We start from the raw sequence: 27,408 nt of genomic DNA on the forward strand, positions 1-27,408 counted from the left end.
CCAATGTACAGGTCCACTCGTCCTGGCCCGGAGCTCCTCGGATGCAAGCACCACACGTGGTCTGCCCAGCCTGGTTAAGACTCCAGATAACGTCAGGAACGATGGGGGTACTGCTCACTTTATAACTCTAACCGAACGATGCACCATACATAATAGACTATTATTAGCTTAATAGAAATACGTCCAACTCGACGGTATGGTGCCAAACTATGACAATTCAACTATTAATCCACACGATATCTCAATGCCTATTCTGAGGCCAAGTAGGCCTTACTGCACCACACGTGCGTCGTGGGTGAGGCTTTGCGTCTGTTACTTAGTTGGAGGGTAAAGAACTAATGGACTAAAAGAAAGTTCTACTTTACTTGCGCCATATATATATGCGCTGTGAACAAATAGTACCATTCGTATTTCGCCAGACGTATTCCTACGCGGAACCGGGCTTGCCACGACATGTTGGTCGGCACGATTGAACTTGAACCTAGGGGTATGGCTGCTGGCGCCAGGTTCTCGTCCAATGGTAGAATGAAACTATTATGGGCTGTTTAGTAGACTAAAGGGATATTCAGTGCATATTGTACAAGGAATATATAGGGGATATCAAACGATATACAAATACTATTAAATATATATCCATAAATAAATATATATATTCGGTTTAATCTGATCCTTCACAACAGCCGCCCCCTAATTAGTCCCACCTAATTAGCTAAGCAGAGACAGATTAACCGCACTGTCTACCACTCAAGGTCCGCTGTAAGGGTCAGTCAACTCACAAAGTCATGGGGTCATGGTCATCATCGATAGTGTCTGGGAGTCGGGGCAGTTCTATTAGCCTCGCCACGGGTCGTGTGTAAGTTCGCCCTTGGACGAGCACTTCAGCTGCTCGGACCTTGCCATCGGCACCGGTGATTACTTTGCTTACGCGGCCAGCCGGCCACATAGCTCTGGGTAGTGACTGGTCGATAATCATGACGACTGTTCCTTCTGCCAAATTGTCTCTCTCTTTTACCCACTTCTGGCGGGTCTGTAGAGACGGTAGGTAGTGGAGTAGGAAGCTGCTCCAAAACTTGTCAGCTAGCACTTGACTGTACCTCCACATTCTTCGCCTGTTCGCTTCTTCAGGCCTGTACATTGTCTGGGGTAGCGCGGGGTCCAGCCGCCCCATTAAGAGTGTGTTGGGGGTGACTGGGTCGACATCTGCTATATCACTGGAGACGTAACCGAGGGGCTTGGAGTTCAATACTCCCTCGATCTCCGTGAGGACTGTCATTAGGACTTCCTCCGCCACAGTCTGGGCCCCAAGCACGGCGTACAGGGCTGTCTTTATAGAACGTACTTCTCTTTCCCAGGTTCCACCGAAGTGGGGTGCGTTCGGGGGATTAAACTGGAAGTCAATCTGGGATGGAGCGAGGTGGGTCTTAAGTTCTGGGCCCATAGCTTGGAAGCTCTCTCTCAGCTCTCTTTCTCCGCCTTTGAAGTTTGTCCCGTGATCAGACAACAATGTAGACGGTTTTCCTTTCCGTGCTGTGAATCTTCGGAAGGCCATAAGGAATGAGTCTGTGCTCATGGTCGGAAGGAGCTCGATATGTATCGCTCTGGTGGTCATGCATTTGAATACAATACCCCACCGCTTCTCGGTTCCTCTTCCTTTCTTTATATACAACGGCCAAAACAGTCCATGCCTGTGGAGTGGAATGGCTTGTCGCCGAGTCGGAGGCGACAGGGGGGTAGGTCAGCCATCCGTGGTATGCTGGGCTGCGCGCGCCACTTTCGGCAGTCTAGACAGGTTCGCTGGAAGCGTCGCACCGCTTCTCTTCCTTGAAGTATCCAATAGCGACGTCTGATCTCCGCGAAGACTCTCTCTGCTCCTGCGTGGTGTACATCCTCGTCGTATTTCTTTATGATCAGCTCTGTGACCTTGTGTCGGCTGTTCAAGACTATCGGGTACTTAATATCATCCGGTAGATCGGGGGCTCTCCGCAGGCGACCACCCACTCTGATGAGATTATGGGCGTCACTCTCGGGTGCCAGGTGGAGCAGTCTGCTGTCTGATGGGACGGGCTTTCCTCCCTGTAGACAGTCTAGCTCATCGGGGAACGAGTCTCTCTGGGCTCGTTGTAGTAGAAGAAGTTCTGCTTCTTCGTAGTCAGCTGCTGAAATGTCAGTGGTGGACTGAATCTCTGGGTGGTGCCACAGGAATGTCTTTTGCTGCGCACTCTCTAGGGTAATGCAGTCATCTATGTTGGGGTCTGTGGAGGCGACTGTGCTCAGTCCACAGAACATAGGTTTCTTGTTCTCAGCCTCCTCTTTACTTGCTTCCCGTGGGGTGGGCGTAGGCCACTCTTCTTCCGGGAGCTTGAGGAATTCTGGTCCGTCACTGTAGATGTTGCGACGGGTGAGGTCATCCAGGGACATTCCCCGGGTGATGACGTCAGCTGGGTTGTGTTTGGTGTCCACATACCGCCAGCTCGCTGCTTCTGTTAACTCTTGAATCTCTGTGACTCTGACTCCCACGAAGACTTTGTATCTGCATGAATCAGACTTGATCCATGTGAGTACTGTCGTGGAATCTGACCACAAGATTGTTCTGTGCACCGGAATGGTGAGTTCACGTTGGATTAACGTGGCTAGATGCGCTCCTGCTAGGGCTGCGCAGAGCTCTAGACGCGGGATAGATTGTTGCTTTCGTGGGGCTATTCTGGAGCGAGCCAGGATGAAAGCAGTGTGTATCTTGCCTCCCTTCTCTTGGGCACGCAAGTAGGCCACCGATCCATAGGCTACTTCGGAGGCGTCGCTGAAGACGTGTAGATCCATCTTGCATGTCTCTGGCCTCACCGTGGATGGGAAGTAGCTGCGGCGTATATTAACGCCTGGGAGTGAGCGGAGCTCCGTCTCCCACTCTCTCCATGTGGAGGCAAGGTGTGCGGGTATTGGGTCGTCCCAGCCCTGGTCCTTGTCCCATAGTGCTCGTACAATCATCTTTGCCCTGGTGGTGTAAGGTAGAATACATCCCAACGGGTCATATTGTCTGGCGAGTGTTCTGTACACACTCCGTCTGGTGGTCGGTGTCGCCGTCGACCTTCCCTGCTCTGGGGTCAGGGGTTTGTGTCTATAGTGGAGCGAGTCTGTTTTGAAGCGCCAGACTAGTCCTAGTGTCATTTCTTGGGCTTCTCCTGGGATGGTCGCCATCCAGGTCTCGCTGCTGGCAGCCTTGTCCGCGGGGGAGAGGCTGCGCAATACGTGCGGGTCACTGCTGGCCCACTGCCTGAGATCAAAGCCGCCTTTGATCAGGGAGGCGCGTAGCTTGATTAGGAGAGCCTCGGCTTCTTCTTGAGTCGAAACGCTTTGTAAACAGTTGTCCACGTAGAAACTGTTCTTCACACTGTGTCGGACCTCTTCATCTGCTGCTGGGTCCTCTGCGACGTGTTTCTGTAGTGCAAATGTAGCACAGCACGGGCTGCATGTGGTTCCGAAGGGGAGTACTTCCCACTGGTAGATGGCTGGGTTCTCATCTCCGATCCTCTCTCTCCATAGGAACCGCAGCAGGGGCTTGTCCTCCTCCACTAGTCTCACCTGCAGGAACATCCCTTTGATATCCCCGCTGATAGCCACCTTGTCCTGGCGGAAGCGTAGTAGCACGCCTAGTAGAGAGGGGCCGAGTGTGGGGCCGGGCAAGAGCTCTTTATTCAGATTTTGGGATCCGATCTGGTAGCTGCAGTTAAACACAATGCGATCCTTGCCGTTGTGATGGACCTTGTGGTGCGGCACGTACCATGATTCGGTCGTCTGATCGGCCTCTTTAATGTCAATCTTTGTCACGTGTCCCGCTGTGATTAGCTTCTCAATCTCAGCGCGGTACACACTCTCTTGAGCGGGGTCTTTGGCTAGGCGCCGCTCTGTGTTCAATAGATAGCGCTCCGTGGCGTCTTTCTTTGCGTGAAAGGTGGGCATTCCCTCTCGCCTCAGGAGTGGAGTTGCGTATCTCATCACTCCGCCGACTGTGACTCTCTTTGTCCCTTGCTCGAGTAGGTTGATGGCGTAAATGTCTTCTTTAGAATGAATATCTTTCTTTTCGTTCTTAAAGGGTATTGTCTCTAGTGTCCATAGCCTCTCGACATGCTGCAGGAGAGTGGTGTCTTCTTCTGTCGTTCTGGAGTGGAGGCAGCTAGTGGCTGCTGTTCGGTTGAGAGATTTAGCGAGGGGGCCTTGTAGTGTCCACCCTAGGCGGGTCTCGACTGCTGCAGGACAGCCTCGGGGTCCTGTATGGACCCGGTCAATCGGGACTATGAGTTCTGAATGGTCGGAGCCTATCAGCAGGGTCGGGGTGGCGCCGTCTATGAGCGGGTTAGGTAGTTGACGCAGGTGCACATATTTATCCATCAGTTTGGCGATGGGGTAGGTGTACTGCGATAGTCCTATTTCTTGGCTGGTGAAAGCATTTGTAATCCTATACCGTCGCTCTGGCTGCCCGCTTGCTGCGATAGTGAAGGAGACATTCTCGCCCTTTATCGTCTTTAAATCTCTTCTTATTGTCCGAATCGTCATTTGGTTCTCGCTCCCCCGCAGTCCCAGCTGGGCCGCAGCGGACGCGAGCAGAAGGGTCTTCTCTGACCCGTCATCAAGGACGGCGTAAGTGTCCATGACTTTATCTTGGTAGCTCAATGTCACACGGACTACCTTTAAGAGCACTTGGGCGCCGCTGCTGCTGGCGGGGTCAATGTACATGACACTTGCCTTGGTGCCGCTCGATGGTGCAGGTGAAGGCCGTCTTCTGTTACTGTCGTGTAGTATATCTAGATGGGCTCCGTCGCGGCATTCGGCTGCCATGTGACTGCGCGCACATCAGTAACAGCGCCTGTTGGACTTTATCCATTGACTCACTTCTTCTGCATTCATCTTTGTGAACAGGTCACATTGTGACAGCCAGTGTTCTTTCTCACAGTAGGGGCACACCATCTTCCACTTCTCTTTTCTCGAGGGGGTACTGTGGCTCTTACTGCTCGGTACTGACTCTGATTGGTGCATGACAGTCACCGATCTTCTTCCATCATTTATTCTCCTGGGTCCCTCTCTGGAGCTTGGCGTGCTCCGCCCGAACGTATCCAGTCGTAAGCTGCTGACTTCTCTCGCCAGGAAGTCGGCTAGATCAAGGAGGGATGGTTCGGGGCCGTTAGGATCCCGGTAGTCTCTCTGCCGCCTAAAACGCTCTTGTCTTGCGGGTGGCAGCTTCTCTAGAATCCTCTCGACGTTAGAGTTGGCGTATAGCTCGTGCATGCCCTTTTCCCGTTGCGCTCCCAGCATCCCTACCAGGGACTGCACTTTGATTGACAGGTCGTCTAGTGAGCGATTGTCTGTTGCTGGGGGTAGGCGATCAATATGCCTTATCTCTTGGATTACGTAATCCCATATACGTCCATATCTCTGGTCCAGCGCTGCTAGGGCCGCGGTGTATGGGGTCGTAGAGGTGGCATAGGCTAGCGCTATATTGTGCGCTCGCGGTACTTTCAGGTGCTTCAGTAATATTGCATACTTGTGGCGTTCATCAGCGACATCCACCATCATTGTCTCTAAGCACATCCGGAGCTCCGTGTACTGTGCTCGATTCTCATAGGTGAAGTCTGGAAACGACGGCGTGGCAATGTATGACGCCGTGGATGGCTGATACATCGGCGAGCGTTGGGGGAGAGACCTCCTAGGCGAGTCTCCTCTTGCGCCTCTCTGTGGGCTGGTACCGACAGGGTACCATGGCCCGCTGGTCCAGGTGCTATTCCTCGGGGCTGGTCGTGCGTCGTGCTCACCCGTGAATAGAGTCGGGGGTCTGTAGCGCAGCGCCGCGGGGGTATAGCCTGGGCTGTACTGGACCTCCTGGTCCGGTGGAGTACTGTGCTGTCGTCGGGCTTGGTTCTCCTCCTCTCCCTCTTCTTCTTCTATCAGGTCCTCTAGATCCTGTAATCGTTTATTTAGCTTCTCCGCAGTGTATGCCGCTCCTTCCTTGTAGCTGGGTCTCGCTTGGACCGGTCTGGGAAGGGGGTCTGCGGGGGGTATAGGCTTGGTCTGTTGGTCAAGTTCAGGGTCGCTTGCTCGGTTAGGAGACGCTGCCCTTGACTGTTGTCTCGATGAGTTCCTTGAACCCCTGGCGGAGGGAGAGGGTGTTGCCTTGAAGATCAGCTGCTCCATTAGCTGCGCTTGTAACTTGTCGCGCTCGACTTCGCGCTTGGTGAGATCTGCTTCTCTTTGGGCACCGGCAGCGGCGCGCTGGGCGTCGGCCCGGTCTCTTGCCATATTCTCTTCCGTCTGAAGGCGTCTCATCTCCAGGTGTATGCGCTCTTCTTCGCTCCGTTGCTGTGCTTGGAGTCGATCGCGTTCGCCCTGAAGTCGATCGCGTTCACCCTGAAGTCGATCGCGTTCGGTAGAGGCTGTCAGGCTGACGAGGAACGCCTGTTGTAGCATCCTCTCCGCTTCGCTGGGGGAAGACGGTTGTAGAGGTGAGCCGCTCCTGGGTGAGCCGCTCGTGGGGGAGTCCTCGAGCTCTATTTCCTCGGCGCTCTCCTCCTCTTCTTCCGTGCAGAGTTCTCTCTCTGTAGGGTTGTCTTCCTCCTGGGGCTGGTCGGGGACTACTTCTTCGGTATTGGCGGGGGGTAAAGGCATGTCAGCTCCCTCCTGGTCCCCACCGTGAGCTTGGTCAGTTACATTAGAACCCACTAGGGCCTCTGTGGTCGGGGAAACCTGGTCGTTAAGGTCAGACATAATTTTACTTTCTACTTTTACCGCGTTTACCGTTTGTAGAAGGCTAGGTAGTTGACTGACAGCGTAATCCTCTAAGTACTGAGGTGGCTGTCGTCTGCGCTGCGGGCGTTCTACGTTAGGAGGACCGTTTCGTGGAGTGTTCATCATAGGCCATTTCAATATTAATAACACTATATTAATATTACACTAGTTACCCTCCGGCTCGAAGGACCAATTGTAACTGAGGGGTACAATTCCCTGACTGTATTGATAAGTATGGTATTATTAAACCACTACCGCTTGTACTTTAACTTCTGGCCATCCAGTACATGATATAGATATGATGAACACTTTCCCACCTGATGAAACGAAGTCCACACAAATGTATAAATCGAATATTTTATATAGCAAAGGGTATATACAACGTTCACTTAATGACATTTATGATTTGAAATGCACTTGTATGGCAAATGAGTATTCGTAGGTAAATCAACATTGAATGTCCAATCTCTGGTTACGCAGGGAGTAAGTATACAACCTGGTTCTTTAGGGAACTATAGCGATGGTACTTAAATGATTATAGCTGGATACACTAAGGGGGGGGGGGTCCCGCTGGTTGTAAGACAGTAGGGGGGGGGGTTAGAAGAGCCGCTGGCGGTATCCCATCTGGCCGACGATTTCTTGGGAGAATTCAGAGTCCTGAACACGATGCCCACAGAACCTCGGTCCGCAGATGAATACAGCTGGACCCTCTGGTGGACGGTAGCTGCCGGTCCACAGATGAAGAGACGTGAGGCGACCTCACTCGGGGTAGAGCGCCGTCTCACCTGGACTCCTCTCCGGGGGGTAGTTCCAACACTCAGCAGTGTTGGCCGTTATCCATGGAATAATCAAAGCACCCAAAGCATGTAGATAATCCAAGCCGTGGAAGGCTCGCCGTCGTCCGGGTAAAGTAATCCAATGTACAGGTCCACTCGTCCTGGCCCGGAGCTCCTCGGATGCAAGCACCACACGTGGTCTGCCCAGCCTGGTTAAGACTCCAGATAACGTCAGGAACGATGGGGGTACTGCTCACTTTATAACTCTAACCGAACGATGCACCATACATAATAGACTATTATTAGCTTAATAGAAATACGTCCAACTCGACGGTATGGTGCCAAACTATGACAATTCAACTATTAATCCACACGATATCTCAATGCCTATTCTGAGGCCAAGTAGGCCTTACTGCACCACACGTGCGTCGTGGGTGAGGCTTTGCGTCTGTTACTTAGTTGGAGGGTAAAGAACTAATGGACTAAAAGAAAGTTCTACTTTACTTGCGCCATATATATATGCGCTGTGAACAAATAGTACCATTCGTATTTCGCCAGACGTATTCCTACGCGGAACCGGGCTTGCCACGACATGTTGGTCGGCACGATTGAACTTGAACCTAGGGGTATGGCTGCTGGCACCAGGTTCTCGTCCAATGGTAGAATGAAACTATTATGGGCTGTTTAGTAGACTAAAGGGATATTCAGTGCATATTGTACAAGGAATATACAGGGGATATCAAACGATATACAAATACTATTAAATATATATCCATAAATAAATATATATATTCGGTTTAATCTGATCCTTCACAACAGCCTGTCTATTCTGCCATGACACCGTACTGGTCGCGTGCATCTGGTCCCCCATTGCATCCAACGCCTCCTCGGTGTAGTTGAGATACCGCTGCTGATTGTAAAACAAATAGTTGATCCACCCTGTGTTCTTATTGACCGATATCCATGGCAGAATAGACTCAAACCCTGCCGCAATCTCATTCTTAGCCATGAACTCGGCTGGAATGCCCCTTGGCTGTCCTATGCTGTCCAGATACACCCTTGGGTCTGCCTTGTAGCTACGCTTTGTTCGAGAGATAGGAGACTCAGAAGGTCCTTCCGTCACTGATAATGGTAGGACCACCATTGGCATGACCGCCTGAACCCGAGCACATCTACCTGACCAATCTAAAGGAAGTGTATTCCTCAACCTCCTACCGCCGCAGAGCCAGTATTGGTCCGCCAGTGCTATATCCTGGACATGAAAAGGGCAAGCTACAGGCCGTGGGTTGGTATCCACTCCCTTCAACACGATCCCGTGTCCCCACTTTCCTTCTTTCGTGCAGTTAGTCGTGACGCTCCAAATAGTAGTGCACCGCCCCTCTGCCACCTCCCCTACGTCCCGGGTCCCCTCCTTCTGCAAGCACTCAAAATCCTTGGTCAGCCATAGTTTGACACCTCTGGGTATTGGCAACCCCGTCGCTGCCCCCTGCACACGTACATCCAATTTCCTACAACGTTCCCGCATAGTGACATCCTTGAAATCCGTGAGGTTTCCTGCCGCCTTAAAACGACTAGAGCCGAGAAACCCCAAACACTCTGCCTCGCACCAAGGGTGACTATTATGGGGCCCCTCCCATGCCTCTGCATCCCTGTCACACTGAGCCCAACTGAACTTCGTGCCCTTCACCAGCAGCCTATCCGGACGTGCCTTGGAGCAGACATAACAATCCTCTGATCTGATTCTGCGCGCTCGTGTACTGGACCCACTTAAACCACTCATTCCCTAAAGCCGCCCTATACATAGGGTCAGCCTCCGGGTCTTCCTCGTCATAGTCATAGTCGCCCCCATCTTGTTCCCCGGGAGGAAGCAAACCCCTCAACCTGGCACAGAGTGAGCCCACTGAGTCCCTCAATGTTCCGGCTGTCATCTGGAACATATCCTGTACCCCCACCTCTTCCGACTCAGTGTCCTTGACCTCCCTTTTTCCCCTCACCCCTGTCCCCTGTGCTTGGTTCGGGACAGGCTCAACCCTCCTTTCTACCCCCACCGCAGTTGCGCAAATGGAGACGTCAGCTCTCCCGTCCACGTCTACTACCTCCGTCAATGTAGCGTTGGCATATGCACGCACTATATGCCTCTCAGGACGGTCTATGCGCACCGTGCATTCAGCGGCCCAACATGAAACGGATCTTAAGTAGTATTTAGAGGCAGATGGTAGCGAGCAGAACTTCGTTGCCTCTTTTAGCGTCGCTGTCCACCGTCCCACCTCTAAACTCAATCTCATTCTGTTACGCTCTGCACTCCAATGGATGATGATTACACACATATTGTGATACTGCTGAGGGCGTATTGCTGACACCAACATTGACACCGCACATTTCACAACCCGATCCTCGTTAGTATAGTGGTAAATATCCCCGCCTGTAACGGGTGAATGGTCAAAATCAAAAACATGCCCTTGCGGTCCTCCGGGAAACACCCCTTTTGGTTGTCCTCTTATCTTCTCCCCCCCTCCCTCGATGGGGGGCAGAGGGGGCACCTGATTCTGAGCCTGGTCATGAAAGCCTGCCGGTACTTGAGCCTGAGCGGGACCCCGTGGGACTCTTACCCACTCAAACCCGTCATCCTCAAGGACGGGTCGACCGTGACGGTTCTCAATGACGTCGTTGCCCCCGGCCGACCGTCCGCACACTGCTGCCAACATCTGCGGGAGCATCAGCAGGCACTGCACCTTCCAGTTGCCGTCTCGGGCCCTCCATGTCGGGTTCTGCATAACTGCGATCGATTGTATCCCCCAAGAGGTCGCCGCTGGCCTTTATGCAGTGATTGAAGTGGAACCAGGTCGCTGATCCTTTGACTTGGACTGCCGTCCCAGTTGATCGGATCACCTCGTACAGGCCCTCTCTCCGGGGTGATGACCACTTTCTCTTGTGGACCTTTACGAAGACCAAGTCCCCAGGGATCAGCCTCGGTTTGGTGGCTTCCTTCTCCGCCTCCTTCACCCCCCTTTTCTCCTTTCTCTGCTCCTGTCGAAACACAGCTTCATATATTTTAGTCACTTGCTGAAGATATTTTTTCAGATCTTGCTCAAAAATATCTAATGCCGGGCCCCTAGCCAGGTGTCTAAATGGCGGTGCTGGCATGCTGCGGCCTGTAAGCATTTCATGCGGTGTTAGCTGTGTTTGGCGGTTTACGCTGCTTCTAATAGCCATCAGAGCAAGCGGCAAAGCATCAATCCAGTTAAGCTTAGTTTGCATACAGATTTTCAACAGTTTGTTTTTAATGACCAGATTGGCCCTTTCCACCTTTCCCTGCGACCCGGGACTATAGACAAAGGGAAAGGCGCTGTCTTATACCTAATTTCTGCATCAGCCCTTTAACCACCTTGTCGATGAACTCGCGGCCATTATCGCTTTGTAATATCGTGGGAATTCCAAATCTCGGAACGACCTCGCGACACAGGAACTTGATCACTGTGTCCGCGTTCTTGTGTTTAGATGGAATGGCCTCAATCCAGCGACTAAAGCAGTCCTCTACTACCAGGAGGTATCGTTTGCCCTGCACTGGCGTTATCATATCCGTGTAGTCCATAATCAGGTGTCTGAATGGTCCCTCAGGGAGGGGTGTGTAAGCCGCCACTGTCGGTACTCCTTTGCGCACATTGCCCTGTAAGCATGTTAAACACCTGGCTAGTGTAACGTCAATTTGTGCCTGAAGCTTTGGGGACCAAAATCCCATTTTCGTGATTCGTCTCAGGGTCTCTGCTCTTGCACAGTGATCAACACCATGAGCCTCAGGTATCACCAAGGACAGAAGATCGATGGAGGCGACTATCAAACCGTTATGACTCCTCCACAGACCATCTGCCCCCCTTACAGCCCCCCTCTCCGTCCACGACTGTTTCTCGGCCTGCATGGCTGAGTCCTGAAGATCACTCAAATTATCCTCAGTTACCTCAGTCGTCAGTTCGGCCGCAAACATCAGAACAGCCGCGGACGGCACCGCAGCCGCCGCCTTTGCGGCCTCGTCCGCCGCGTTGTTTCCCGTTGTCACAAAGGACAGGTCTTTTCTGTGTGCCTGGCACTTTACGATAGCAATGCTTTTGGGCAACTTTACAGCCTGAATAAGCGCCACAACCTGCTTGTGGTGAAGGATCGGTGAGCCGTCCGATTTCTTAAAGCCTCTTGCCTTCCAAATGGCCGCGAATAGGTGGCATACGCCATGCGCATAAGCAGAGTCTGTAAAGATGTTAACCGTGCGATCTTTAGCTATTATGCATGCTTCTGTTAGTGCTATTAGTTCTGCAAGCTGGGCCGAACATGGTTGCATGCATTGTCCGGCCTTTCTTGTTAGTGTTTCTCCGGTAGGTTTGCACTGTACGACGGCGTATCCTGACCTTACATTTTCCCCCTCCCGATAGCAGGACCCATCCACAAAAAGTGAGAGTTCTGCTATCGCGAGCGGGTCGACTCCCAAATCAGGACGCAGTTTCACGAAAGCCTGTACCTCCACCTCGCACTCATGCGGTTGACCCTCGCTCGGGAGTGGTACCAGATCCGCCGGGTTACTGCCGTGGCATGTTTTTATCGTAACGTCCGAGTACTGCAGGAGCCTCATGTAAGCCTGTTGCCGTTGGCTGGTCAGAACAAATTTGCCTCTTTCAATTAAGTTTGCCAATTTGTGATGTGTCCAAATGCAAATGTCATATCCCATTGTCACGGCCGTTGCTTTCTCATACATCAAATGTGCTGCGGCCAGGGCCTGATAACAAGGTGGCAGACCCTGCTCTACCAGCGAAAGAGCTCTAGAGTAATATGCTATCGGTTGTTTTTTCCCACTCCCCCCCTGTGTTTGAGTCAGGACAGCTGTCGCATGCTGCGCTCTATGTGAGACGAATAGGTGGAAACACTTCTCATAATCCGGCAGCGCCAGGGCAGGGGCCTGTAACAACAGACGCTTAATGTTTATGAACGCGTCCTCCCCCTCCTCGGTCCATGTCAAGGGAGCGCGAAGCTTGTCTGTACCCGCCTCTTTTATCATCATCCTCAACGGCGCTGTCGCTATCGTATAGTCCTCCACTCAGAGCTGTACCCAGTCATCCCTAAAAACGTCATCATTTGTCGGACCGTCAACGGCCTAGGTGCCTTGGATACAGCTTCGAGCTGCGTGGGTGAGATGTTTTTTATGCCCTTTTGAATGACGCAAGACAAGTACTCAACTTTTGGCTGGCAGTACTGCAGTTTTGAACGGGATGCCTTGTGGCCTCCCATGGCCAATCCTCTCAAAACTTTGATGGAGTCCTCATGGCACTGCTGACGTGTATCCGAGCAGATTAGAATGTCATCTGCATACAGTAAGACCGTGCTGAGTAGTGTGTCGCACACTCCTTGCAGGTCTTCCTTGAGCGCCTTCGAGAAATAATGTGGCGAGTGCGCAAACCCTTGTGGCAACCGGGTGTAAGAGTATTGTTTCCCCCTGTGGGTAAAAGCAAACAGATACTGAGACTCTTTTTCCAATGGAACACTGAAGAATGCCTGCGTGAGATCAATGACCGTATAGTACTGCGAGCTACTCAGGATGTTTGTCAGGAGTGTGTGTGGATTAGCGACTTCCGCCTCTGGTCCAGACACCACGTCGTTCACCGCCCTCAAATCGTGTACCAGTCTGTACCTAGCCCTGTCCGCCTTTAGCACTGGGTGGATAGGTGTATTACATCTGGATTCGAAAGGGACGAGCACTCCTGCCTTTAACAGTCCCTCAATCTGATGTGATATAGCTTCCTCCGACTCTGGCTTCATTGTATATTGTCTGATAAAGGGTGGTCTACAACCCTTCTTTAACCTGACCTTCACTGGCTGTGCCGACAATATTAGACCCACATCTGTGTCGTGTTTTGACCACAACTGTTCTGGGGTGCGCGCCAACATGTCCTGTTCCAGCAAAGCGTCCGCCTCTGGAATAACGCAAGGGTCTCCTGGTAATCTGATTACTTGCGGTTTTGCTAAAACCGAAAAGGAAATCATTATTTTTATGAAACTCCCATCTGCGCTGTTCCAAATTAGCGGAGATTCCGTGGAGACCCACCTTTGAGTCTCGGATTCCTGTATCATTGAACCTAGATGTTCGGATTCGTAACCAGGATTTATTCTCAGAGTGATGTGTGGGGCGGCGTCTCTTAGTCTATGTTGTTCCCGTAGATACTTACTTGTGTTAACCCTCAACGCCGCGCCCTGTCTCCCTACAATTACCGTAGATGAGTTAATCTGCACCTGCTCGGGCTGTCCCTGCAACCACGCCTTGTTCCTAATTAGGTCACTATCCGTCAAATACTGTAGTGTGCAATGTGCCTCCATGTTTGTTTGTCTAGACTGAGGCAGTTGGGCCTTCAGAAATGGCTCCCAGGGGTCACAGACCCTTTGCAGCTCTGCATCTATGTTGCCCAGCCAGAACACAGTGGCCTCTTTCTCCCCTGTCCCTTGTAACATCATTTGGTACACGTCTTGTTCAATTTGAATCCCCTCAGGCGTACATAGGATTTTACAGCCTAGTTTACACATTGCATCTCGTCCCAAGAGATTGCGCGGGGTGCTGTCCGAAATTAATACAGGTATTGTTATGGTCTTGTTGTTAAACGTCATAGAGATTGGATCTGACGTGGGTATTAGTTGTGTTTTTCCCGAGAATCCGACCGTCCGAACATACTGTCCAGACTGGGGTAAGTGAGCGGCGTATTTTTGCTTTATGCAGGAAAAACCTGCTCCAGTGTCTGCCATCATCTCTGTTAATTTGCCCTCCACTAGGACCTGCAGAATAGGTTCTTGCTCAGCTCCCTTGGAAACCACAATCATTTGATTTCCCCCCGTCGCATTCTCTGGACACCCCTAGTAATTACCCCCCTGGTTTCGGGGCCCTCTTGTCTCCCCCTGGTTGTAGGGCCCTTGTGACTCCCCCTGGCGCACGGGTCTTCCATACTCCGAGCCGGGACGGTATGGTTGCCCACATCTCATTTCCCTGTGTCCCTGCATGCCGCAGTTCCAACAGTGGAAACGGGAAAACGGTTGTTCGTTCCCCGGTCCCTGTGTAATCCGTGGGCCTGATTGCCCATTCCCTGCCTGCCGCCTGGGCGCCTGGTTCTGTGAACTATAGCCATAGCTTCTCACTACCTGAGGTGCAGGCGGGGGTCCCTGGTCCTGCATGGGTGGAGAGGTAGCAGATGACACCATTACTGCCTGCAGCCTCCTTTGGGGCTGCAGTTGTTGCTGAGTTAACTTCCTTGCGTCATTTCTATCCTGATCCCTGACTTTCTGCTCCTGAGCCCTTTGCTTCTCCACACTATGTGTCACATGTGCACAGAACAAAGGATAAGTCATGTCCATTAACCCCACCACGTCTTCCAGTCTATTCTTAACCACCTCTGGAAGCCCTCTCATCACACTTTCTCTAAACATCGCTCTCTGCAACGGGTCAATTTCTGGGTTGTGTCCTAGCTCACCTCTCCACTCCTTCAGTACTTTGTTCACATAGGCGCCAGGCCCTTCCGTCTCCATTATGGGGTTGCCTGCCAGTTTTGCCGGTTTGATACGTGATGGATATTGATTCCTGAGTTTGTACCACAACGCCGCTCTATGCGCGTTGAATATGTCTCCATCACGGGCCTGCGTGTCGCATGCCACTCGCATCGATGTATCACCCATGATGTCCCGGCAGGCACCAACTCCTAGCAAACGCGTCAACAGGGCTTTGACGTCACCCACTGCTAGCAGAAAAGGTGACGTAATTTCCTCAAACTGCATGATCCACCTGGAGGCTCCTTCTGTAAGGTCCGGTAGTCTTGCTATTAAGCCATCAATGTCTAGAGCTGACCATGGCATGTGAAAGATATCGTTCCCCTTTATTAGCAGGGGAAACTGGCCTGTGCTTGTCACACTTCCCTGTAACACAGGGGTGAAAGTCAGGGTTCCTGTAATGTTTCCTTTCTCCTGTGCTTCTCTGTCATTCTCATCTTCCTGCTCACTCAACAGTTTACTGTGGCCACACGCTGATGTCTGCTGGGCCACATTTAGACGGGCCTCTTCCTCTCTCTTCCTCCCGACTCCCTCCCTTTGCCTGCCCAGGTTCTCTACCTCCTCTTCCTCTGCATCATACAACTTCCGACGTGCTGCCTCGTTATATGCCGCCAGGACTTTCGGATAGAGAACCTGCGGGGTCAGTTTGGGGGGGGAATCTAGCCTAGGGGAGGTCCCTGATCCAGGTGGGGGTCCCTGACTTAACGGAGGTCTCTAATTCCGCCTCCTCATATTCTCCTCTTATTGTCAGAGTGCCCACCGGCAATTGCGTGACATAAGGTGGGGATGTTGGTTTCCCTATATCCGTCTCTCTCTGATTTAGCGCTAAAGCCTCCTGCCTGTATGCTCTCCCCTTCTGGGTGTAGAGCTTCATTACCCCCAACTCTTCTGTCCTCTTTCTCAGCCTCTTTTTGCTGTTGTCGCCTGCCTTGTGGTTACGAATCATTACATTCATCTCTTCGCATAGGCAGAGATCAAAAGTACCTCCGGAAGGCCATTTTGTGTCCCCGGCCTTCGTGCGCCTCTGCCAACGGACACCTACCTTGAGAATTAGGTTTTTTAGAAGCGGGTTCCGGTCTACCAGTATGTCTTCTGCTGTATGCATCTTGATTGAATTTAGGAAAGGTGAGGCACTAGTGAAAACAAACCGTTATGCCAAGTGTGTAGTTGTTCGTGTTTACTAACTTTGTATATGTTTTGTGTGTTTATTGCGTTGTTTAGTGTGTGTGTGTGTTTATTGTGTGTGTAATGAGTGTGTGTGTGAGTGAAAGAGAAAATGAGTGTGTGTGTGAGTGAGTGAAAGAGTATGTGTGTGTGAGTGAAAAAGAGAATGAGTGTGTGTGTGTGTGTGTGAGAGAGAGAATGTGTGTGTGTGTGAGTGTGAAAGAGTATGTGTGTGTGTGTGAATGTGAAAGAGAGAATGTGTGTGTGTGTGAGTGTGAAAGAGTATGTGTGTGTGAGTGAAAGAGAGAATGAGTGTGTGTGTGTGTGTGAGAGAGAGAATGTGTGTGTGAGTGAAAGAGAGAAAAAGTATGTGTGTGAGAGAAAGTGTGTGTGTGTAAGTGTGTGTCACGGCCAAGTGAATATTCTGATTATTATTCAGACTTTAGTGAGATGAAACCTTTCCATTCTATATGAAAGATTACATTTTTTGAAAATACATTTCCGTCACACAATACAGAGGTAATACGCTCAACTTAATATACACCGACTGATTTAGAGTCTTAAGTTTAACTGCTGGTTATTGTGTGTGTGTATGTGTGTGTGTTCCACCACCAGGGGTCAGCAAACCCAGGAGAGAGAGAGAGAGAGAGAGAGAGAGAGAGAGAGAGAGAGAGAGAGAGAGAGAGAGAGTTATCTCTCTTGGCACAACGCCCAGACTTAAAGCAGGGGCTTGCTTTTTTCCAGCCCTGTTCTTTTTAAGAACAGATTACCTTTGTCGTCTTCAAGTTCGATTTTGTCGTTGCGGTCAATCCAGGTTTTGTCTTTTAGACAAACAGAGGGGAAGAGGGATAGCCAAGTTGTTTATTTCCATGTATTTAACGTTTTACAGACAGTCAAGGTACAATTTGAAATCTAGATTGTTACAACCGGCCGGTCGAGTATATAAAAGAAAGGAGAAAACAGTCCAGTCCTTTCTGGGTCCTTCAAAGTATTTATACAAGGTAAATATAGCTAGTCAAAGCAGAGAAGTAAAAGAAGTGAATTCCAGTCTCTTCATGGAACGCACATTTACGTGTAAGTTTGTGCGTGTGTGTCTCTGTGATAACGATCTGTGATTAATGGAGACTGGAATATGTGACCACTGGATGACCTGGTCGTATATTATTCAAGGGTGTGTGTGTGTGTGTGTGTGTGTGTGTGTGTAGGTTTGTGTGTGTGTGTTTTGAGGGTCCTATGTGTAAGTGTGTGTGTGGCGAGCAAGGGTGTGTGTGTGTGTGTGTGTGTGTGTGTGTAGGTTTGTGTGTGTGTGTTTTGAGGGTCCTATGTGTAAGTGTGTGTGTGGCGAGCTTGTCCTATGTGTAAGTGTGTGTGTGGCGAGCTTGTCCTATGTGTAAGTGTGTGTGTGTCTTGAGGGTCCTATGTGTAAGTGTGTGTGTGTGGCGAGCTTGTCCTATGTGTAAGTGTGTGTGTGGCTTGAGGGTCCTATGTGTAAGTGTGTGTGTGGCGAGCTTGTCCTATGTGTAAGTGTGTGTGTGGCGAGCTTGTCCAAGGGTGTGTGTGTGTGTGTGTGTCTGGTATATGCTTGTGTGAGAGGGACGGAACCATGCAAGTGACAACAATGCAAGTGAAAGTTTACAGACAATCCGTGCTGATTGATCTGCCATAAACAAGTGAAAGTTTTTACAGACAGCCCATTCTGACTAGTCTGCCAAGCCACAATGCAAGTGAAAGTTTACAGACAATCCGTGCTGATTGATCTGCCATAAGCATGTATTTAAAGTTTTTACAGACAGCCCATTCTGACTAGTCTGCACAATGCAAGTGAAAGTTTACAGACAATCCGTGCTGATTGATCTGCCATAAGCATGTATTTAAAGTTTTTACAGACAGCCCATTCTGACTAGTCTGCCAAGCCACAATGCAAGTGAAAGTTTACAGACAATCCGTGCTGATTGATATGCCATAAGCAACAATATAGATATAAGAAGGGAAGTGGGAAATGGGCGATGGGGGGGGGGGGGGGGGGGGGGGGGGGGGTAAATGGTGCGAGAGTGTTTGTAAAGAGTCAGAGAAAGTTTGACCAAAGGGTCGAAAACATGCAATTAAGATTGATTAGCTTTCTTTCAAAATGCGCATTTATAGCCTGTTAAAAGAGGATTCGCCTTGTGTCAACACCTCACCACTCGTGTTCGTTTTTAGTCGTCCGTCCAGACCTGTCACACAGCCAGCTCAACTTTTTCCTCCCGCAGAATCTCTAACGGACATTCTAATAAAAAGCAAAAATGCTCACCTTGTTATTTGTCGACACCGCCAAAATTTCTACGGGAGAGGTCCGAAGCTGGCCGTGTGAGGGACCCGGCAGGGCGATCTACAGGTCAAGGGTCACCAAATGTTGTGGCTGAGTAGTCGTTAACACAGCAGGAGACGTTATTTCCAATTTCAACAAGCAATTTATTTAAGGAAAGAAGTTTTAACAGAAGAGCTATGGATCAGCAGACGGTCACCACAGCTGAAGAAAAACACTCTAACCTCCCAACCCCCGTGCCCCCCAGATAATACCTTCCCAGCCCTGCCCCAACATGACAGATATGATGACGTGACATATTATATCAGATATGACATGACGTACATTAAGATGACCCATAGATTTAACATCGAAGAGAGAATACAAACAGAAGATAAATCTAAAGGTTTATCATCCCTGAGATAAAGCTGGAGTCAAGATTAAAGCAGAAAAGAACAAGATGTGATGTACTCGAAATGTCTATCTGTCCCTATCTGTCCCATACTTGAAGTTGTTTTAAGAACATCAGCCGGACTGTCGCCCTAGTGTCTTTGAGCACTGCTAGTTGACCTATATTAAACTAGTCCACCCCGTATACACATTTTCCACAACAGTGTACTCTCTGTTTAGGGCCAAATAGCATTTCAAGTTCTTTCCAATGTGTCTCTCTCTCTCTCTCTGTACACTGTATATTGACTGTAGAACGGGAGCTCTCTCTCGCTCTCTCTCTTGCTATATGTTGACTGTATCATGCCCAGCCTCGGGCAGCGCTATTATTTAAGAATATGTTGACTGTTTTTTTTTTTTTTTTTTTACCTTTTGGGGGGGGGGGGGGGGGGGTCCTCGCGTTTAAATCTCGCACAGGGCCTCGCATTTCTCCCAGGCGGCCCTGACATCATATATATATATATCATAATGCCTTTAGGACACAGTGTATCATATCTGTCATAATGGACATCATATATATATATCATAAAGCCTTTAGGACACAGTGTATCATATCTGTCATAATGGACGTCATATATATATATATATATATATCATAAAGCCTTTATGACACAGTGTATCATATCTGTCATAATGGAAATCATATATATATCATAAAGCCTTTAGGACACAGTGTATCATATCTGTCATAATGGACATCATATATATATCTCGCACAGGGCCTCGCATTTCTCCCAGGCGGCCCTGACATCATATATATATATATATCATAATGCCTTTAGGACACAGTGTATCATATCTGTCATAATGGACATCATATATATATATCATAAAGCCTTTAGGACACAGTGTATCATATCTGTCATAATGGACATCATATATATATATATATATATATATATATATATATATATCATAAAGGACACATTGTATCATATATATCATAAAGGACACATTGTATCATATCATAAAGGACACATTGTATCATATCATAAAGGACACAGTGTATCATATCATAAAGGACATCATATATATATATCTATCATAAAGGACACAGTGTATCATATCATAAAGGACATCATATATATATATCTACCATAAAGGACACAGTGGTGGGCATCATATCTGTCACCAGTAATAACTCTGAGGGCAGAATGATACACCGAGTCCAGAGGTTAAAGAGTTGACGCCGCAGCCTATAAATCAAATCACCACAGTCTAACACTGATAAGATAACAGCTTCAATAATCCTCCTCTTTCTACTAAGCTGGATCTATTTCTGTACAGGAAGCCAATTTCCTGTCGCAGCTTGGAAGCAAAAATATCCACATGGAATTTAAATTAAATGTTAATCTTGAGAGACCAGGATCGAAACAATGGTTAAAGGAAGTGTCAGAGAATTTGGCAATGGAAAAGCTAACCTACATACAAAAGGGAAAAACGGAACAATTTGAAAAGACGTGGGCGACATTTATGAGTTTCTTGAAAGGTGTGAGAGTGTAAAGGAAGGAGAAAGGAGAGGTTAGGGATAGGAAAGAAAAACAGAGGAAGGTAGAGAGGCCAAAGAGTTTTTTTTATTTGTATGATTTCTTATAATTAATTTTACTGTATTTTATTGTTGAATGTTTATGTGTATGTCAATTTAAACTATAATTGGGGAAGGGAGGGGGTTGAACTATATTTTTTGTTTCTTATTTGTGTGAAAAAAGAAAATGACAAAAAAGAAATTGTTTAAAAAAAGAAAATGGAATCTTGAAACTCACCACCATGTTCCTCTCAGAGACACACGTCACACATCAGCCCGCCAACACATCAGTCTCACTACATCCCGATGGCCACGCCTCTATTTTTGGTCGTGCCACGCCCCCTTTTGAGGGAAAGCAACTCTGTGAATAAAACAGGGATTATTAATCGGTTTCACTTTAGGACAAAACAACACAGGGATATAAATCACACTGAAGACGAAGTCCCGAAATAGTCATTACCTCTTAGTTTTATGTCACTCTACGATGTCACAATCAGAATCACAATCAGAATCACAATCACAATCAGAATCACAATCAGAATCAGAATCAGAATCACAATCACAATCACAATCACAATCAGAAAGGTCTTTATTGCCAAGTAGTTTTCACATACAAGGAATTTGATTTGGTAGTTTTCGGTGCGACAGACAATAAAATACAAAGGTGGAATAAAATAAAATGAAATATGAACAAAATAATTAAGATAGAAGCACAATATAGAATAGAATTATTCCGCCTGGGCTGTACAACTGTAAAATAAAGAGGTGGAATCAAATAAAATGGGATGCTTGCTGTGACTCTGGAGGCCATGTTGACACCAGCGCTGCATAAGGTCACTGCTTGCTGTGACTCTGGAGGCCATGTTGACACCAGTGCTGCATAAGGTCACTGCTTGCTGTGACTCTGGAGGCCATGTTGACACCAGCGCTGCATAAGGTCACTGCTTGCTGTGACTCTGGAGGCCATATTGACACCAGTGCTGCATAAGGTCACTGCTTGCTGTGACTCTGGAGGCCATGTTGACACCAGCGCTGCATAAGGTCACTGCTTGCTGTGACTCTGGAGGCCATGTTGACACCAGCGCTGCGTAAGGTCACTGCTTGCTGTCGCTCTGGAGGCCATGTTGACACCAGCGCTGCATAAGGTCACTGCTTGCTGTCACTCTGGAGGCCATGTTGACACCAGCGCTGCATAAGGTCACTGCTTGCTGTCACTCTGGAGGCCATGTTGACACCAGCGCTGCATAAGGTCACTGCTTGCTGTGACTCTGGAGGACATGTTGACACCAGCGCTGCATAAGGTCACTGCTTGCTGTCACTCTGGAGGCCATGTTGACACCAGCGCTGCATAAGGTCACTGCTTGCTGTGACTCTGGAGGACATGTTGACACCAGCGCTGCATAAGGTCACTGCTTGCTGTCACTCTGGAGGCCATGTTGACCATAGATATATATAGAACACTAGATAGCTTGCCCGCGCTGCCGGCCAATGGAGAGCGACGTCACTGAACCGCCGCCATCTTGTGAGGGTCAGCCTTGAGTGAGAGTGAGTGAGCTGCACAGACAAAAATACTCATAACTCGCTGAAATATTGACGGATTTACAAACGGTTTGGTTTATTACAAGCATTATTAACGTGGCTGTTTGTAAAAAAAAACATCTTTAAAATTTCTTTTTTTATAAGTATGCAGTATCATAACTACATCTTTGATGTTTATAGCAAACCAACCCGTTTGTAAATCCGTCAATATTTCAGCGAGTTATGTGTATTTTTGTCTGTGCAGCTCACTCACTGTCACTCAAGGCTGACCCTCACAAGATGGCGGCGGTTAAGTGACGCTGGTGACTCCGCCTTAAGCTATCTAGTGTTCTATAGATATCTATGATGTTGACACCAGCGCTGCATAAGGTCACTGCTTGCTGTGACTCTGGAGGCCATGTTGACACCAGCGCTGCATAAGGTCACTGCTTGCTGTCACTCTGGAGGCCATGTTGACACCAGCGCTGCATAAGGTCACTGCAGAAGAACGACGGGGCGCTAAGCGTTGGCTTGCGTTCCCATTAATCTGCAACTGATTGGATACGGTTCAGATGAGCCAGGGTATTAATATTCCATACACATCAACCGCCATCAAGCTAATTAGTTTGGATGTAGCACAATAGTCTCTAGAGGGAGAATATAAATTATAAATGTCACCTTAAATAGATTTAGTCACAGCCTGGAGTGTATTAGACTGCTTTCAGCACATGTCCACCTTCACCTGCCATGTCCTGCTCTGTCCTGCTCTATTCTACTCTATTATACTCTATTCTACTCTATTCTACTCTATTCTACTCTATTATACTCTATTATACTCTATTCTACTCAATTATACTATATCCTGCTCTATTCTACTCTATTCTGCTCTGTTATACTATATCCTGCTCTATTCTACTCTATTCTACTCTATTCTACTATCCTGCTCTGTCCTACTCTATTCTACTCTATTCTACTCTATCCTGCTCTAGTCTACTCTGTTCTACTCTATTCTACTCTATTCTACTATATCCTACTCTATTCTACTTTATCCTGCTCTATTCTACTCTATTTTACTCTATCCTGCTCTGTCCTACTATATTCTACTCTATCCTACTCTATTCTACTTTATCCTGCTCTATTCTAATCTGTCCTACTCTATTCTACTCTATCCTGCTCTGTACTACTCTATTCTACTCTATTCTAATCTGTCCTACCAGACCTGCTCCAAACATGTTTGTATTTTCAAATGTACTAGTAATTATCATGTTTCAGTTGGTTGATATAGTGTGGAATACTGTGTTTTATGACTACGGGTAAAACATTAAGGTCTTATGTACTCTGCTGTATGTTATGGCAACCATTTACTGTAACACAGGCATGCTCACACACACACACACACACACACACACACACACACACACACGCACGCACGCACGCACGCACGCACACACACAACACACACACACACACACACACAGACAGACAGACAGACAGACAGACAGACAGACAGACAGACAGACAGACAGACAGACAGACAGACAGACACATATATTATATATATATTTAGTATATAAACTCACTCTCACTGTATGTATCTAGCAGCAAATAGTATTAATAATTTAGTAATAATAGTAATAATCATTTAGTAATATAGCAATAATTTCACATTACCATTTTGTTTTTGAACAGGCTCAGCTTGTCTTTAAGAAGATCCATGAGTTTGAGCACGTCACCAGAGAGACAGTGAGGTGAGAATATTTACACCGTTCATTTCAACACATTATAGATTCTTCTGCAAACTGCAATTTGAGATGTTCTTCCCACCAGTGTGACGCTCCTTGGCGACGATGTCATCATTCTGCAGGCGTGATGTCATCCAATCGAAATGTACTAATCATCATCATCTCTCACGTGTCCACAGGGGTTTGGGGCGTATCGCTGGTGGAATGAGCTGCGATTGGCTGAGGCTGTGGAGCAATGACACACATTTCTCAGAGTTGCTTCATTTTCTCAGCGCGCTTCCTGGAGAGTTGTGAGACCCGCGCTGGTGAGGACGAGCTCCACCCACAGCCGCGCCGTTCGTATTCCAGCTCTATAACTGTTTTTTTTAGACCCATTCAAACTCCATAATGAGTTAAAGTGCAATATGATGAATTGAAATGGGGGACCCTGATGTAAACAAGACGAAAGTCTTTCTCTGGTCTGCATCCCCTTAACAATTGTATGTATTGAGCTGTACTGTACTGTACCCATTCTGCAATCTGTTAATAAAGTTTTCAATCAATCAATCAATCAATTCAATCAATCAATCAATCAATCAATTCAATCAATCAATCTTTGGATAACATTCAGCCACTAGATGGTGCTATAGATCACATTCAGCCAGTAGATGGTGCTATAGATAACATTCAGCCACTAGATGGTGCTATAGATAACATCCAGCCACTAGATGGTGCTATAGATAGCATTCAGCCACTAGATGTCGCACTAAATCAAATAAAATTAGGGATGTCCGATATTAACGGCCGATATCGGCATTAAAATGTGATATTGGGAAATATCGTATCGGTTTAAACAAATATATATATATTTTTTTTTTTTTTTTTTTTTTACATTTCTATAACCTTTATTTACCCAGGCAAGCAAGTAAGAACAAATTCTCATTTTATTTATTGTCAAAAGTATGCATAATGTTGTGTTAATTCCACAACAAGAGATATGTAATGTTAATTACCTGAAATTATTCAATTTTTTGGGGGGGGGGAACCCTGCATATATCGGTATCGTTTGATATCGGTTGATATCGGTATCGGAAATTAAGAGTTGGACAATATTGGTATATCGGTATCGGTAAAAAAGCCAATATCGAGCATCCCTAAATAAAATAAAATGTATTTGTAAGGCCCGACAACACACATTAATGTCCCATGGGCCGGACAAGTCTTCTTTAAACAAGTCGAGAAGAAACATCACAATAAATCAAGAACAATGACAAAAACACCAGGAAATCCAAAATAAAATGTAAAATAAATAAATTAAATGAATGCAACACTTCCAGACATACCCCACGTGAAGGTAAGGAAAAACTCACTAAAAAACCTAGCAATAGGAAAAAAGCACCACAGGCAATGTGGAGGAGAGAAACCTTAGAAGGGCCGTTCAAGGGGGGATCTCCCTTCTTAGATGTCGGTGATAGTAGTGTTGCAATAAAACAGGCAAAACAGTTGGTAAGCATGCACATATACGTGTAATGAAACACAGATAAGTGCATGCGATAGCAACTGGGGTACATGAGAACATTTTGAAAGATTGAAAATAGAGCTGTGACGGAGGTATGGGGGGCGGCGTAGAGAGGATCACATCCTCCCGGCCATCAGGGGGCGGCGTAGAGAGGATCGCATCCTCCCGGCCATCAGGGGGGCGGCGTAGAGAGGATAGCACCCTCCCGGCCATCACTGCGGGACGTCCACCACTCCGGTCATCACCGCAGGACGTCCACCACTCCGGTCACTAGAGGCTAGAGCACCAGTGTGTTATTTATCCAATCAGGTGCTTTCCACATGGGGTAAATATGGGGATACATGCACACAACATATAAACAAACAACATTAATTTTAGACCCGCCAAAAGACATTTATAATTAATTATAATCAGTATTTTTTTTGGGTGAGGGGGGGGGGGGGGAGCAATACTTTTATTATGCGCCTTTCTAAAAGCTCTGTGGATGTATTATTATAGATTTATTATATATTATATATATAGATTTTTTTACGATTAAACATAGTTATCTATAGCACCGTTAAGAACCATACATTAAAATGTTGAATCATTGTTAAGTCGTGTGCTTTTGGTTTGTTTCCAGAGGAGATGTCTGGTAGAAGAACTGAAGAACCTTCCAGAAGCAGACCTCATCGCTCTGGGCGCCTGGTTCACCGCACGCTTACCGTGAGGATCAACATGAGAGTCGACACACGCTTGCTTTATGCAGCCATTTAACACAAAGGGATTTGTGTTCAAATTCAAAACAGAGTGATGCACAAAATAACTTAAAAGAAAATAATAATTTAAAACAATGAATAAAGTGTGCATGAAATAATAGGGGAAAGAAAACGTTTGGAACTTGTTACATTCATCCACACAAGGGCTGAGGACTCACCCCCCCCCCCCCCCCCCTCTCTCTCTCTCACTCACACACACACATAGGCGCCCACTTAACAGAGCAGACGATGCACGTGCTCCAGGACTATTGAACTTGGGGGAGCAAGCTTGTCTCTTTGCTCCCTCACTTTTTGATCATATCATATGATATAAATATCCCCCCCCAATATATAAATCTTATCGGAACCATAACTACGTAATTTCAATCAAATTAATAATACGCAATGACACTTAATAGCAAGTTTTTAAGTTTCCAAAGATTGTGTGACCCCCCACTTTAATGGTTTGATCCAGTGCCCACGGGCCACGGTTCGTCGGCATGACGTATACGCTGGATATTGGATAACATTGTGACTCGTGAGGATTATTCTTCGGCGTTTACATCAAAATGGAGCAAATCATCACGTAAGTCGAACACTGTGACTGTATACTAAATGCGCAAACAGATTGAAACTGAATATTTCTCGTATGGTGAGCCTCGGCGCTGCACCCGTGCACCGAGTGAATCCAGAGATACAGGATGGTGGCGCAGGCGCTGTGATCACCCAACGGCGGAAATAATGCCGCTTTGAGCAGTTTATAAAAAAATATTAAAAATATTTATTAGCAACGCCGAGCTTTCAAACCATCCCGTATCTCTGTGCGAACCCCTCGTGCACCTGTGAGCACCTTTGTAATGTCTCTGTGATACTTGTATAACGAACGGTTCGGCCAGAACCAGTCCTTCATGGTAAATCTAGGTTGGTTTCCCATTGAGGAGCAAGTGACTGTGGATTCACTCGGTGCAGCACAGTCACGAAAGGGGACCCTGATGTAAACAAGACAACGTCTTTCTCTGGTCTGCATCCCCTTAACAATTGTGTGTATTGAGCCGTACTGTATTGTACCCATTCTGCAATCTGTTAAATAAAGTTTTCATTCATTCAGCCGCCGCGCTCACTGGGGCTATTGATAGCGTCAATTAGTTGTTGTTGTTGGTGCTGCGGATGTGAACGGGGCTGGAGGGGCTTTGGGAGGATGGGAAAGTTATTATTATTATTATTATTATTATTATAATAGTAATTGGCTATCATACGTGCCTAGCTAGCGTTAGCTAAAAGAGCCCTCGCAGTGAAGTTATTATTATTATAGCTATCATACTGCAATATAAACTGAGTTTTATAGTGAAAAGAGCAGCTTTATTTTGGTCAAGATTGAAG

At 47.6% G+C, this 27,408-nt stretch overlaps 1 protein-coding gene across 1 annotated transcript in view; it reads left to right on the plus strand.

Moving 5' to 3' along the window:
• LOC311223374 (stereocilin) overlaps window positions 1–27,408 on the plus strand; it is a gene marked incomplete at both ends in the record, with an annotated part of 110,536 nt that overhangs the window by 41,265 nt on the left and 41,863 nt on the right. The window contains 1 exon segment of the mRNA XM_084308162.1: window positions 25,914–25,996. Within this exon segment, the coding sequence (XP_084164288.1) occupies window positions 25,914–25,996 (83 nt within the window).

The sequence above is a fragment of the Notolepis coatsorum genome (genome assembly GCF_963971535.1).
Source record: "Notolepis coatsorum genome assembly, chromosome: 2".
Lineage (NCBI taxonomy): Eukaryota > Metazoa > Chordata > Actinopteri > Aulopiformes > Paralepididae > Notolepis > Notolepis coatsorum.